This window comes from Natrix helvetica (genome assembly GCF_964273705.1).
Source record: "Natrix helvetica genome assembly, chromosome: 2".
Classification (NCBI taxonomy): Eukaryota; Metazoa; Chordata; class Lepidosauria; order Squamata; family Natricidae; genus Natrix; species Natrix helvetica.
The window spans coordinates 149,936,475-149,952,527 of NC_138552.1; the positions used below are offsets into that span (position 1 = coordinate 149,936,475).

Consider the following 16,053-nt stretch of genomic DNA (forward strand, 5'->3'; position numbering starts at 1 on the left):
TCTGATGCAAGTGACTTCCCTTTCTACATTCAAGCTGTGCTAATTTTTTTCAGCCCTGTTACTTAGTGTTACCTTTAAACTCTACTACTGTTAGGTACATTTCTCTTACAATCCTGTTTTTAAGCTTCTATTTTTGTCTGCTTCCCACACCGCTGCCATGAACGCCTTTGCTGGGAGCTTCCGCCTCCTCCTCCATCCTCACTTGTAATCTCAACTCCTACTTAAATGCTTGGTTGGCTTGTTTATATTCTATGACTGACCTATGCTTCTTACAATTTCTGTATCTTAGTTGGAAGAAGCAAATAGAACTTTGACTAGTGATGTGGCAAATCTTGCAAATGAAAAGGAAGAGCTGAATAACAAACTGAAAGAAATTCAAGAAAGTGAGTATTTAAATTTAAAAATAAAAGTGATTGATTTTATGTTAGCGACACAAGTGCTACCTATTTTGTTATTTATTAACAGGACTTGTCCATCTTAATGAAGAAGAAAATGATCTTGGATTGCTAAGGACTCAGTTTGAAAAACAACTGGCTTATGAGCGAACAATGAAAACACAGGTAACGTATAAATGAGGAAGTGACCACAGTTATCAGTGCAATATTATACATAAAGAGAGAGAGACGGGAGTGTAATTAAATCTAATCACATAAAGAAGCTGCCCATTTATTATTTTCTTATACTCAGGCTGTGAATAAGTTAGCAGAAGTTATGAATCGAAAAAATCCCATCCAACGAGGAGCTGACACAGATGTCCGAAGGAAAGAAAAGGAGAACAGGAAACTGCATATGGAGTTGAAAACCGAACGGGAAAAATTAACTCAGATGATGATTAAATATCAGAAAGAAATCAATGAAATGCAAGCTGTAAGTATTTTATATGATAGTGAAAAAACTATCACATAGTAGTTCAAAAAGCTACATGAAAGCCCCAGGTATTTACAAACTTATTTGACACAGTTATTCTTTAGCTTCATTTTTCTTGTACTCTTGAAAATCATTAGAGAACTACTCACAATCTAATATCCTTCCAGAGACGAGTGATACTGGTGGTTACAAGGCTTGGGTTGATGACAGCTTAAAACATCTGAGGAGGCTTTGCCTCACCTTTTATTAGGTTCCTAATTTCACTATATCACCCAGCTGTACTGAAATAGGATCCATTTAATTGTCTTTATTTTTTCAATTCCCATGGTAGTTCTCTTTTAATATTTTGAGTTGAGTTAGATTGCTGTCAGAACCATCTCTGTAAGCAAGACTTTATCATGCATTAAAGATGAATTCTGATTGTGCTTCATGAATCTCCTTTTACAGCAAATAGCAGAAGAGAGCCAGATACGAATCGAACTACAGATGGCTCTGGACAGCAAAGATAGCGACATAGAACAGCTTCGGTGTCAGCTCCAAACAATACATATTGGCCTAGACAACAGCAGCATATGTGGCCCTGGTGATGTAGACACGGATGATAGCTTCCCTGGTAAGATTCGTCCTTCTCTTTTTTGGAAGAAAAGGAGACATATTACAATTAATGAATCTCTGTTTTGGGAAGTTACAATTGGGAATGTCATCCCTTTATCCTTCTGTCGTTAAAATTTTAACCCTTTCTCATCAGGCTACCTTTGAATAAGTCAAAAGTAGGTTATAGTTCTTATGCAAACCCAGATCTGTTGCATTATTCTATTTCAAAATAAGCAGTTGTGAGTTTTAAAAAAACTATTTTTCATTAATCCTTTCTGCATTTCCCCCCCCCCTCCTCTTTCTGTTGGGTGCTCAGTTCGTATCACTCAGTCCCACACTTCAGAATCTATGTCTTTTACCTACCAACGCTCTTCCACCTCTGTCAGTATTGCTACTAAACCTTCCAGCTCTTGTGTGTTTCTCAATTCTGATTCTGACTCTGAGGAAGAACCATTGTCTTCTGCACAACCCCCTTCAGAACCTGATGATCCAGGTGACCTTCCAGAAAATGTGTAGTGACGAAACGCTGCTGCCTATTTTCCATTACTAACACTGAGGACAGTAGAGACCAAGGAGGATTGTCCCGCATGAAAAAGGAGCAGCAACTAATCTTAATCTTTAATCTTAGATTCTGTGGATGTTGCATTCATGTAGATGCATGAGATATGCATGTTTCCCCTTTATCTGCAGACCCTCTATGCGTATGACTAAAAAAAGTTAAGACTACAAAGCTTTTTAATAATTTAGTTTATATTGCTATTTAATTAATATAAAAAGCAAAAAGGAAAGCATTAAAAGAATAGTGACATTACAGTTTAAATATTAATATATCTCCAATTAATATTCTATACATTTTAAATTCCAGTGCTGCACTTTGAGAAAGATCTATAAAAGCAACAATTCCTTAAAGAAGTTAGACATGCTTATTTGATATAATGTGCTTCATTCTAAATGATAATGTTAAACAAAAATCGGTGTCGTGGGTTTTGGAAGAAAGCACACTACACTCTGTATGTTAAATATGATGCTCCTTACAATCCTGAAACCTAATTGCACTGCTCCAAAGAGGAAAGTGTTTTAATTTTCTGTATTGAAGTAATAATCAGGTGGCCCTATTCGAACTCCCATGCTGAAGGCCAGCCAGATGATGTACTGAGAACTCTTACAGTGTATCTTCCAATACAAAATATGTGCTCTATTTAATTTTTTCTGTAAAAATGAGTGGAAGGCAGCAATAATAATAATGCTTTGTGTATTTCTGCTCTAGGATGTAATATATTTACTAATAAGAATGTGACATAGTTACATGGTGTGGCATAACTGTAAGAGAACATCGCTTGTTTTGCTTGTAAATTTCAGCTGTTTTATTGCTCGCAAGTTTATAGGTTAATGCGTGTAATAAATGCCATTTTTCTTAATGAGATATAGCAAAACAATGGGATATAATACTGTTTTAAAATATTACTTTAATCCTTTTCAGAGTCACGACTTGAAGGGTGGCTTTCATTGCCTGCTAGAAACAACACAAAGAAATTTGGTTGGGTAAAAAAGGTAAATAATACAATTTCTACGATGTTACTTTGACATAATATGCACCACTAGGTGCGATTCAAAAGCAAAAGAATCAAACCATTGTTTCTGTAATCGTGCTGCTTTTAAGAAATCATGGGCCTGGCTATGTATTACAGTCAGAAGACCACTTCACTAATAGCATAAGAAGCTATTAGTGAAGAAGCTATTATCTTGTAAGCATAGACAGTCACAGAGAGTTGTCTTTTATTTTTGTTTGTTGGCTTTCTTTTTGCTGGGTAGATTTTCAATGGGGAGAGCTAGGTGTAGGAGCTTAGAAAATTTTCAAAAGCTGTGCAGCAGAAAAAGGTACCCAACAGCCCTCCATCCAGATATTTAGTGTTAGGTTGTCCTAACTTAAAGATCAGTGGTAAGGTAATATATTGATTGTTGCCCAAAACGTACGCACATATCAAGTTACTTATCCTCTCATTTTTTTTAAAAAAAAAACATTTTTACATTGTACATTGTTGTATTTTTAAAAAAATGTACTGGTTTTGTTTCATGCTATATTTTTTCTATGGAAGCTGCTGATAGTTGTTTTTATTGCAGTGGCATAGAAATATATTTAATAAATAACTAAAAACCAGGATATTTTGTTTGAAGTTTAAGATGAAATACGTTTTGTAGGAAGAGAAGCTATTCTCTTATATTTTTACTAGCCAAATTGGAAGATACCTGGTCCTTAAATTACCATATTAAAATAACATTTTACGTACTTTCATTTTGTCAAAAAATTGCCATACAAAATTTGATTATATAAATAAAATCAATTTGCAACTTATACTTCCATTTGTGTTGTTTAACAGTATATAATAGTCAGCAGCAAGAAGATACTGTTCTATCATAATGAACAAGATAAGGAACAATCCAATCCATACATGGTACTGGACATAGAGTAAGTATTGTGATTTCCCCTCCCCCCCCTCCATTCTGAATATGGTCAATATTTTTGTAATTCTGGAACCCTGTTAACAAAGTTCATCTTTCAATATGGTGAGTTAGTTAAAATAAATTGGATCCCTTTGATGAATTTTTAAATATTCTATACTCTACCAACCTATTGTGAAAAGTACAGTAATTTTAGCAAATTTGAAATTTGTGTCATTAAAATACAGTGTTTTTAGGGTTTTATGATTTTAAATGGTCTAAATTTAATAAATTTTAATGGGCATTCAATTAATCAAAATAAGATCATTAATCCAAAATGGATGCATGGGAGAGGATCCATTCTACAGACATATGTATTGTAAGTGGATGGAACCTTGAGAAAGCTTTAAAAATCAGAGTTTGGATTAAGAGCACAATTGAAATCTTATTTAAAGTCCAAGATGAGCTCTATGAAGTAAATGGGAAAACTTCTAGAAATGTTGCTACATTAAGGCTTCATGTTTAAGTGATTCATGGTTAATTAACTTCATTTTTGTTTCATGTCTGCATTTCTGCTACTATAGCAAACTGTTCCATGTTCGACCTGTCACACAAACGGATGTGTACAGAGCAGATTCTAAAGATATTCCCAGGATTTTCCAGGTATCCCTATTTTAGAACTTTTAACCAAATATAATATACACAAAGTGGGATGCCATGTTTATTAGACAAAGGTGAAATAAACACATTGAGAGGCTATTGTTCTATAGGAGATTTTTTTTCCTCAAACAATCTTGCAAAGAAAAAAGTGGGGAAACCTTTTCTGTCTGAATTTTTCCAGATGTTTTATGAGGCATCATATTGTTTATTGAGAATCATATTTTTTCTTCAGCAGAAATAGATTATTTTATAACCACTATAATATTAATATTATAATAATTATAATCATATGCATACTGTCAAATTAGGTGGTGAAAATCACTGTTTTCCCATGTTAAGAATAGAAGGAAAACGCTTGCTCAGAATTACAATGGAGAGGAGGAATATTTAAGAAGCATTTGAAACCTTTCCATAATTAATCTTTTGTCATTAGAAATATGTTTTCTCTATCAGTATTATTGATCTTTCCCCCAATTCCAGATCCTGTACGATAATGAAGGAGAAAGTAAAAAAGAACAAGAGTTTCCTGTAGAATCATCAGGGGAAAAATCAAATTATATTTGCCACAAGGGACATGAGTTTATACCTACCCTTTATCATTTTCCAACCAACTGTGAAGCTTGCATGAAGCCCTTGTGGAACATGTTCAAACCCCCGCCTGCTCTTGAATGTCGCCGTTGCCATATCAAATGCCACAAAGACCACATGGATAAAAAAGAAGAAATAATAGCACCTTGCAAAGGTAAGCTTGAAGCTTGGTGTTCTCTGAGCCTGGTTGCTTTCTTGCAGATGTTTCATTACCCAAACTGGGTAACACCATCAGTGATGATCAATCTTGCACTACACATATTCCCTTCAAAGGTAAGTTTAAAAATAAATAAAATCCAAGTTGATTGCAAGTTGATCCTTAGAAAATGTCAGAGTCCATAGCTAAATTAAAATTTCTTAAAATTAAAATGACCCAGAAGAATATGCAGATTTTCAAATCATGTAGCAATTTACCACAGAGAGTGGTAGCACGAGAGCCAAGGATGTCCTTTAATTAGACTGTATCATTCAGGCAAAAAATATTTTAGACAAAATACACACTGTGGCATCAGAGAATGCAATAAAATTTAGATGGCTTATCTTGACTACACATGGCTGAATTGTTCAAAAGCTAATGCTATGAAAAATCTTGCTAAAATTTTACTCAATTTCAGCTGGAAAGTTGCTTTTTCAAAATCAGATATGGTTTCTCTTCAAATACAGTATATTGTACTAATACAATTCTGTTCTGAAGTACTTGTTTTTGATATATTTCAGTGAACTATGATATTTCAACCGCAAAGAATCTATTACTATTAGCTAATTCTACAGAAGATCAGCAAAAATGGGTGAACCGCCTAGGAAAAAAAATTCCCAAAAAACCTCCAGCACCAGATCCTTTTGCACGATCTTCACCCAGAACTTCCATGAAGGTCCAGCCGAGCCAGTCTCTCAGGCGGCCAAGCAAACAGCTTCCACCAAATAAAAAAGAAAGCTTTCCCCCAAGGTAAAAAGTTACATGTACAAAATTATGATCACTTTTTAGGACACTGTCCTGGGCACTTGAGGGAGTCATGCCAAGTATTTCTTTGATGAGATGTATCCACCTGTGAAAGTCTTCTATTGCCCCTATTTCAGGGTATGTAATTACTCTCTTATGGCTGACTCCTATAGACTTGTGAATTAGATCAGTGGTGGGATTTACTTAACTTCCCTACTGGTTCACAAATGACAGCACGCACCACCTTCGGTGCATGCGCAGAAGGTAGCACATTACGTTGGGGGCGGGGGGGGGGCGGAGAGAACCGGCTGAATACCACTTCTGATTTAAATTTTAGGAACCATGGATCCTTTGCTTTTCTTATCCAGTGTCTGAGGGAACGAAAAGTTATTGTATTATACAGCTCTTCTTTATGGGAAGATTATTTGATTTAGAAAGTGAAATTTAAATCTTAGAAAATTATGCAGAGCATAATACATTCCAGGTCTGCATTTTTTTAAAAAATTAGCATATGGTATATCATACATGAACTAGCAATATATATTAACATTTCACCTAGCATTTGTAGTAAAATAGGACCTAGGATTGCCTACATGACACCTTCTTTTACCTTTGTGACAGAAGTGGGAGTTTTGTGATGCAGCCAAGAAGACATTAAAATGTATCCATTGCAATGGAATGCTAGGTTAACAATAACACTAGGGAGGTTGACACAAGCATTGATTTTATTAGCAAAAACTAGGTTGCTTATTTGGAGCCTGTGATAAATAGGGCTGCACAGTCCATGTGCAATATCTAAAAGGCCTGGGAGTACAAATATAACACCTACCTGCAACACGTGGAAACAGCCACATCTTCTCTAAAATTGTGGCACAGGTGCCTTACTGCCAAATTGATTTACAGTTTTCTTTGGCTTGCTTATTCCTATTGGATGGGCCACCCCTTCCTCCTCAGTTTTTTTAATTCAGGGTAAGAGTCTAGAATAAATCATCAATGGAATTTCACCCATTTTAGAAAGGCATAAATAAGTATCTGTAGATCTGAACCCAATAGGAAATATTAGTCCATTTTCACTTGTTAAAAATGTATCAACACATGATATGTTTTGGGTTTCCACTATTTCACCATAGTTTTATTTTATTTTTTAGTACTGAGCCTGCTCTGCGAATTGTTCTTCACTGAATTGTGTTTTTTCTATACTATATTTTATTAATATATTAAGAGTAAGTAATAGGGAAATATGATTGAAGTACAGATGCATGTTAAGTGAGAACTAACTGTGAGAATTTGGCTTCAAAGCATAAATGACAATATTTTGAAATATACAGTATTTGTATAATAACTAGCTCAGTAGTTTATATAAAATAGTTTATATTTTATAAACTATAAAATATAAGCAGTTTAAAATATATTACATTTGCATTACCCGACTGCTATTACATACAATGGCCCATGCTTCATTGGGGAGGTGTAATCTAAAACCAAACTATTGTCATTTAACAAAAAAATAGTTTTGAGTATGCTTAATGGCGTGAAAAGCATTTTGTGTGCATTTCATGCTTTGCCCTGTTTTTTTCCCTAATTGTTGCATTTAAATTATTGAAGAAGCATAGATAATTCGTTTTGATGTCGGGAAAAGACCATAAAAATAATGGCGTAAGTGTTCTAGTTTAATCCAGAGAAAACTATACTTTTAAATCCCTTTGAAATTATGAAGTGGCTTTAAGTGTTATAGTGCTCTTCCTGAATATGAACCTTTCGTTTTACTAGAAATGCTAAAATCAGTATTCTCCAAGTAGTCATAATTAAAGTTTCAGGCAGGAAGTAGAGATCTGTCAAATCAATCCAGGAACAGAAAGTTCCAGATAAATCTAGAAAGTCCCATTTCCTCCTGGGTCATGCTGAACCTTCTCCTGGATCATGTAATTCTACATTCAGTGACTGAAACAGTTATTTGACAGCAACTTAAATGATTGCACCTAATATTTTGCCTCAGAGGGCACACTGTCCACAATTTATCCTACTACCTTTACAGGATAGATCTAGCTTACCTCCTATCTTGGTCTTAGGGTAACTGGTGGGTTTCCCCATTTACAATAGCACCCCAATGTGTGTGCAAGCATGCATAACTGTAGAATGCTGTGTATGTAATGTTACACAATAGGGACGCTGTGGCTCAGTGGCTAAGACGCTGAGCTTGTCGATCAGAAAGGTCGGCAGTTTGGTAGTTCAAATCTCTATGTATGTCATTTAGTTTGGGGGAGAGGTTTGGCTTTTTACATTCTGATTTGAACAAGAAAAATCTCAAGTCATTTTTTTCTGATCTCTTCTTGAACACTTTGCCGACTCAGCCAGTGTCCTGCTTTTTAAATCTCCAAATGGTTGGCAAATTAGCTTAGTTTCCCTCGTCTGATACCTTGTATTGCATCTCCCATAATTCTCAGCCAGCATTATTATTGGCCTTGCTAGTTGAAAATTCTGTACATCCTGAGGATCCTGGGTTGGAAAAAGCTGAGGTCCTACTTTTTGTGAGCAGATGACCGCCTTTGCCGTGTCCTTAGTGTTTTAGGGTGACGTGGTGGCTCTGGCTACGATGCTGAGCTTGTCGATCAGAAATATTGGCAGTTTGGTGGTTTGAATCCCTAACACCGCGTAACGGAGTGAGCTCCCGTTACTTGTCCCAGCTTCTGCCAATCTAGCAGTTTAAAAGCATGTAAAAAATGCAAGTAGAAAAATAGGAACCACTTTTGGTGGGAAGGTAACAGCGTTCCGTGTGCCTTCAGTGTTTAGTCATGCCGACCACATGACTTCAGACAGCGCTGGCTCTTCGGCTTTGAAACGGAGATGAGCACCGTCCTCTAGAATCAGGAACGACTAGCACATACTGTATGTGTGAGGGGAACTTCGACTATCTTTAATGTTACACAATTGATACATGTGTGCATAATAAAAATGATATCAATTGCAACTTAAATATCAAAGTTTTGGGGGATATATGTTTCTTATTAAGGAAATATGCTTTAGGTTTAGCTTGTTCCTTCATAGCTTAATATGATAAACAGCAATGTAATTTATTCCAAAAAAAGTTGGATAAAAGGTTGATTTTATACAGGTATAATGAAGATATTCTTTCATTTTGACAGCCAAATGCATTTTATTTATAGTTCAATCGTGGAACTTAGAAAGGTAGCTGATATGTTTTGACAGCACAGCTCTACTGATTTAGCAACATTTTAAAATATTCTGATTCATAATCAAGTAGTATTGGTTAACTAATCAGCATCTGAAAAAGCAAAAACAAAAGCCACAGATATCTTTACAAAAGATAGAAAGGGTAGGCTTTAGTTTTGAAGAGGATGACATATCTGTTGGAGACTTCATTGATAGATTTACACAATGAGTTCATCATGAATGTCCTTGATCCTTGAATAAGTTCTTTTGATTTACCAAGGTGCACCTCAATTCCCCTTTGTTGAACTTTCAATAAACATCTCATGAAAGGTTCTTCGGTCTTATTCAGCTTTAGAGCAGGCAGAGTGGACATTTGTTTTGTTCTGCTTCTCCTAGATGCCCCATATGAATTGAGATGCCACCACATGATGCCACAATGGAGACTAGGGAAGGAGATAACTTATACCCAACTGAGTTATGCTGCAGGAAAAATCACTGAGGAATTCTGTATGATCAGAGTAAAATTTTAAGGAGACACAGGAGTAGCTGAATTTTAGATTCATTTACTTAGAGCTAAACCATTTAACACTGCATCTGAGATAAGCAGACATGCAAGCCTAACACAACATTCACATAGTTGCTTTAATCACACAAAGCCATCCATTTGTTTCTACATTTCGGGTTTTTTTTGTATTTTGACGCACAAAATTGCTGCAAGTCTACATTTGTAGAGTAAGGTCAGTATGAAGTACTTAAACTTACTTGCATACGCTTTATAATTTGTGCACATTCTACAACAGAGATAAAAGCACATGTTGTTAAATCATATTTTTCTGTCAAACTTTTGTCTTTAAGTGGTAGTATCTGTCTAAAGTTTTATGGCTAGGAAGTTACCTTCCAAGGAAACTGCTGTGTCCCCCCCCCCCCCATTTCTTCCTCCTTGGAAAAATTCTGAAGCACTAGCAAAATGCTTTCAGAAGTAAGATGAGGTGACTCTATAAGATTTGTGAGTGCCAATTCTTCATCATTCCAGTTTGTAAGCACTGACAATAAATGAAAACCCTGGATCATTTGTGCTGGGAAATACACCTGCGTTCCATTCATTATGAGACACACTTTGAAGTACAGGAGTTAATTTTAAGAATGCACATGAGACTTGTGCATATGATTCTTACATTTTAACCAGTGTCAGAAATGGTAACATATGCACAAGAAAAGCAATGAACTGTTTCAGTAGTTTTGATATTCAAAATTGTTCTTCACTTGGCTCATAATAAAAACCTCATTTTCCAGATTGATTGATATGGCATGTAGAGACTGGGATTGGTCATTTCATGATGTTGATTTTGATGTTGATTTTAATATTGATGATGCTGAGGACGAACTTGATGATAGCGATGATGATAACAATGTGTTTATTCTAAAGAGGTAAATGGATGAATATCTGCAGGAGAATGCATTGGTTTTATTACAGCATGCATTTTCAGTTTTTTCCAGTAGAGCTATATGTGCTGGCTTAAAATCTAATAATAATAATTTGATCCATGCATGATTTTTATTGCCTTGAAATTATGTCAAAATCCCTTATATTTGTGCTGGGAAATTATAATGTCAAAATCCCTTATACACGTGCTTCTTATAGTGGACTTTTCCTGTATGGCTGCCTTTGTGCAAATCCAGTTTTGAACATTCATATCTATTCTTTGTTATGTCACATGTTGCTGCAAGCTCATATGTAGGTGACAAGGTAAAATCTTGATTTTCCGTGCTTTGGTGTACCTTCGTCATACTAAAGTGTGGTATAACTTGCTTTGCAAATATATTATACTAGATAATCAGCATAGGAATGATAGAACTTCTTCTCTCCATAACCCAACAAATTATTTAAAGTTAGGCTGGATTTCCAAATCACCTTTGAGGGGAATATAATCTTTCCTTTGAATCATTTTTGATTGGGAGAAAGATAGTCAGCTATATAAATGTTTTAAATAAATAAATGAAATGTAAACTAGATTTTATTCTAATATCCATTACACTATCGCCCAAAATTAAACAATATTTTTCACTACCACCCTAGAGAGTTTTGGGCTTTCTGTGGCGCACTTGGGCTGCTTTGTTCTTGACCAAGAGTATCTATGATTGAGAGTTTTAAATTTCCCCCCATTTTGCATCATTCTCATCTCTGATCCTGCAACAGCTTTGTTATACTGTTCCCTCCAGCAACAAAGTGGGTTGTGACAATCAATTTGAAATGAGAGTGACAAGATGCTGTGCATGTGAAGGAAAGAAATTAACTGCTCCTTAAGATAAATACAGGGGATGCAGTGGCTCAATGGCTAAGACGCTGAGCTTGTCGATCGAAAGGTCAGCAGTTTGGTGGTTTGAATCCCTAGCACTGCATAACGGAGTGAGCTCCCGTTACTTGTCCCAGCTTCTACCAACCTAGCAGTTTGAAAGCATGTAAAAATGCAAGTAGAAAAATAGGAACCACCTTTGGTGGGAAGGTAACAGAGTTCCGTGCACCTTTGGCATTTAGTCATGCCGGCCACATGACCATGGAGACGTCTTCGGACAGCGCTGGCTCTTCGGCTTTGAAACAGAGATGAGCAACACCCCCTAGAATCGGAACGACTAGCACACATGTGCGAGGGGAACCTTTATCTTTAAGATAAATACACAAACAAAGAGAAATCTTTTGCTTTGCTAATATGAACCAGACTGGCTGAGAGATCCAGCATTGCCTCGCTACCTCTATTTCCTTAGAGCCCACAGACTATGGGTTTGGATTTATTATATTTAAACTGACTGAAGTCTTTTCTTTCTTTTTTTTTCAGCTAACTGCCTTGTGGGAATGCAGTTTTCGAGGTGATCTTCATCCCTCTGAAATAAGACTGAAACATCGTACCTTGAGTTATGACTGCCGCTGACACCAGGCAGCCCAAGAGTCATGGTAAGCAGAAGGAGGCCCAGGAAAGGAATGGGGGATATGCTGCAGGGGAGAGGCCCGGCGCAGGAGTCAGGTGGGTAGGGGGTGGGGGTGGAGTGCATGTGATCAGAGGAAGGCCGTGAAAAGGGGCGCAGGCTGCATGCAATCACAGGGAGGCTAAGGAAAGGTGAACCCTGCACCCATTTTCTAAGGCCTCCCTGAGTTTGTACATGTGCACATACACACACACACACACACACGCAGCTCCCTGTGCCGTTTCCCTGGCTCCTTCCCTGTGATTGCATATACTTGCACCCTCATTCCCTGGCCTTCTGAACATGCACCACACAGAGCACCCCATCCCCAACTCACATGTGGCCTACTCTGGGTTACCCAGGGCTCCCACCCCACAGCACCCCTGCGCTCCTTACCTGGGGCTGCCTCTGCTTCCCACTTAATGACCTGCAAGACTGTGTTTTGGGCTATCTACTACTAGGGACAACCAGGACTTAGTGATTATGGTCATCACCAAGCAATCATGTGGCATCGTGCTTTATCACATCACACAACTCCCCTCCCAGCTGCAGTCGTAACTCAATGACTACTTGCATTACAAAGATTCTCTTGTATCACCAAATATGAAGAAATCCCCTTTTTACCACTGTTACTGCACTGCACCGCGCCTCCCCGTGCCTCCGGCAGTGCCTGGTATCCCCTTCTTTTTGGAGGTCAAAGCAAGGAAGAGACTTCCATCAATTGGAAGGCCCTCAGCCAGCGCCCTCTGTCCAAGCCGTGGGCCTTGACCTTCTCTGATCATCGTGCCCTGCAAGCTTCTGCCCTCAAGGCCTGGAATGGTAAGAAAAGAAAACCTCAAGAACACTCAGGAGGCAGACATCAAGTGTGCTTTGGATAGCAACCTTGCCTGCCAAGGTCAGTATATTCCATCTGGCCAAAGAGGAGCAGCTGCCAGGTCTTTTGTTTCCAAATACGCTTAATAAAAATCAGAGCTTTGGTTTTATTATCTGCTCTCTTTTGTTGCTATATTGTGCCTGAGCTACTGTGATGTTTGCTGTCTGTTCTTCACGTCTCCCCTCTCTCTCCCTCCCCGCTTTCACCTATCCCTTTTGCCGGCTTCTCTCCTGCGAGAAAGATCTATAAATCCGACTTCCATGAAAAATCTAGAAGTCCTGGCTTACTCTTTTCTCCAATGTGTTTCCATCACCATCTTTGTGTGTGAAAACCAGCTTCTTTTGGTGAACGACACTCCTCTGCAGCCAAAACAACAAAATGCCTCCAGAGCAAGAACGGCTCACTTGCGGACCTCTTGAAATGAAGAGGGGGAGGGGGGAGGGAAAGATTCTCTTGAAGCTCTTTCCACAAAGACTCAACAGGGGTCAAAATGACGAGGAGTCGTGAAGAACCCATCCTTGTTCAGCTTCTGGAGAGGAACCGCTACCAGCAACTTTGCCAAAAGAAAACAATGAATGGCAGGGTCATATCAGATTGATGAAGACTGCATCTTAAAAAGTGACCATTATACTGTGTGTTGTATGTGTTTTGGTGTTTAAATAAATACATTGTATTGTAATGCTGCAAAAGTGTTTTTTTAATTGTTTTTTCATTTTATTTTTATACATTTATTCATATTCCATTAATACAGTTTGCAACTATGCACTTGTATAAAGCCATAATGTTGACATTTATATCATTCATACTTGTTTATTCAGCATGTCTGCACTCAGCAGTTAAATATAATGAAAAGTCCCAGGTATGTTACTTTTTACCTAACAAGCAGTCCCAAGTCTTGTTTTATCAGTTGTGAATGCCTTAAATTAATTTTGTCTCCTTAAAGTTTATGCTCATTCCTGATATTTAAGAGATAAAAGAATGCAGAGGTTTACCAGCTCTTAAATGCAATTTTGCTTTGTTGCAGAATAATAGTGCACTATGTTTACATGTAATAGTTTATATCAATGTCAGTCTATATGAATGTGTACCTAATAGGTTTGAGAGGGGAGGGGAGGGGGGAATCAGCTAAATATTGCTTCCAGAAACAATGAACTGGTAGTATTAGAACTAATATATAACTTTCATGCATAGGTATTTTGAAATCAGTTCTTTGTTCAATTCTCAGTATTAGTCACAGACTTTGTATTCTCCTTACTAAGTGCTATGGTTTTCTTTTTTCTTTTTGCATACTATCCTAGCTGTGTGTTTTATTTCTGGAAAAATATAACTATTTTTACATTTTCATCGCACAATGTTTAAGGAATTTTACAATAACTGAAAAATACTGTAGATGTATTTTAAACCTTTCAGTCCTATTCTCTAAGCACATAGCTTTAGCAACAGGAAAAGAATCTCAGTTTTGTGTGTTTTGAGAATTTGTGGAAGGAAAAGGCCCCACGGAGGCACTTAATCTATTTTTTTTTATGTTGTACAGAATATAATTTGTAAACTCATTCATGCCATGTCCATAATTTATCCCACAAATGCATGTTTTATATAGAACTACAGAATGCTATGATAAACACAATGAGAGTTAAAAAAATATTGGAAACTCTACTTTGGGATTTTTTAAAATAAAATGTATGCATATATATGCACAGGTGTTGTATGATAATAACAATGGAATGTAGAATCTATTATTTGAAGAAAGGGACTGATACATTTCACTAGATTTTGTTTTTGTTTCAGTAACAGAAATTGGGTATTTAAAACGAGAGGACCAGGAACTATTTGGTATCCACCCTCATAAAAATTGGAATTGGTGTAGAATTCACCAAGCAGGACTCCTACACATTTCCCATGTGTTTGTGCAGTTGTATGCGGTTACGTCTTAGCTCATCACATGCTGAGATCGGCTCATTCAAACCTCACTTGTTAGGAATTCGCTTTAGTAGATCACGCACAAGAAATCTCACTTCACTTGGACCTATAACATGGCTATTTCCACTGACACAGACTGAAAAATCACTTACCTATAAAATGGTCTAATAATGCATATCTTAGCTTGCACATTTGAATATACTTCTATTTTGGTTAATTTTTACAACTTCATGACATGGTGAAAGAATATTGTCTTGTGTGCTTGCTTTGAACAGTGAGTGTACAACAAAATATTTTAAGAAATGCATATTTTGCATACAAAACACTGTTTAAAAATGTAAACAATAAACCTTGTTTCAATTCACTAATGGCATACATATTTTATATTATAAATTGTTATTTGTGGGATGATCTGAATTGGAAGAAATATATTTTTTTAAAATAAACTATTTGAGTAAGATACTAATAATAGCAAGTTGATTTTTTTTAAAAAAATGTGAATAACTGCACTGTACTTGAAACTGGCATTGTATATAAATTCAGTTGACTCTTACATAGTTATGTGAAAATCTATATTTAAAAAGTAATTTTATTTAGTGGCTTTCAGGCCTGATGCAGATCAGAATTTTGCTTTTAGAAAGAAGCCTGACCATGATTTCTTTTTTATACAAAAGAATTAGTTTAAACTTATCAAGATCTTTAGGAAGGGAATTCTGCATGAATTTTGCTGTCAGAAAAGTGTCCCACCAATTCCAGAGTAAGAAAAATGTAAGACTATTTTGCTCATGTTCACACCTGTCTAAGTCTTAAGTGTTCATATTATTATTAAACTTAAAAGCCACCCAACTCTCGAGGACTCTGCAAATCATAACAATCAAATAACTTACAATAAAATTGATAAAGATACAGGATCATTCCTTCCTGTTTTCACAACATACGAATTGCTTCTGAAACTGACCATGAGTTGTACTCTTTTTAAAACTTTTTAAACTTAACTAGACACAATGATGTAATTCATCCATAGACTTCAACTATTCAA

General features: G+C 36.5%; 1 protein-coding gene across 2 annotated transcripts in view; it reads left to right on the plus strand.

The window, feature by feature from the left end:
* Positions 1 to 15,499, plus strand: part of ROCK2 (Rho associated coiled-coil containing protein kinase 2) — a 102,838-nt gene extending 87,339 nt beyond the window's left edge. For both annotated transcript variants that reach the window (XM_081940112.1, XM_081940113.1), the window contains 10 exons: positions 290 to 383; positions 466 to 560; positions 688 to 867; positions 1,315 to 1,480; positions 2,942 to 3,012; positions 3,840 to 3,928; positions 4,485 to 4,563; positions 5,041 to 5,302; positions 5,866 to 6,094; positions 12,094 to 15,499. In XM_081940112.1, coding sequence (XP_081796238.1) covers positions 290 to 383; positions 466 to 560; positions 688 to 867; positions 1,315 to 1,480; positions 2,942 to 3,012; positions 3,840 to 3,928; positions 4,485 to 4,563; positions 5,041 to 5,302; positions 5,866 to 6,094; positions 12,094 to 12,097 — 1,269 coding nt within the window. In that variant the 3' untranslated portion in view covers positions 12,098 to 15,499. The remainder of the gene's footprint in view (positions 1 to 289; positions 384 to 465; positions 561 to 687; positions 868 to 1,314; positions 1,481 to 2,941; positions 3,013 to 3,839; positions 3,929 to 4,484; positions 4,564 to 5,040; positions 5,303 to 5,865; positions 6,095 to 12,093) is intronic.
* The last annotated feature ends 554 nt before the right edge of the window (positions 15,500 to 16,053 follow it).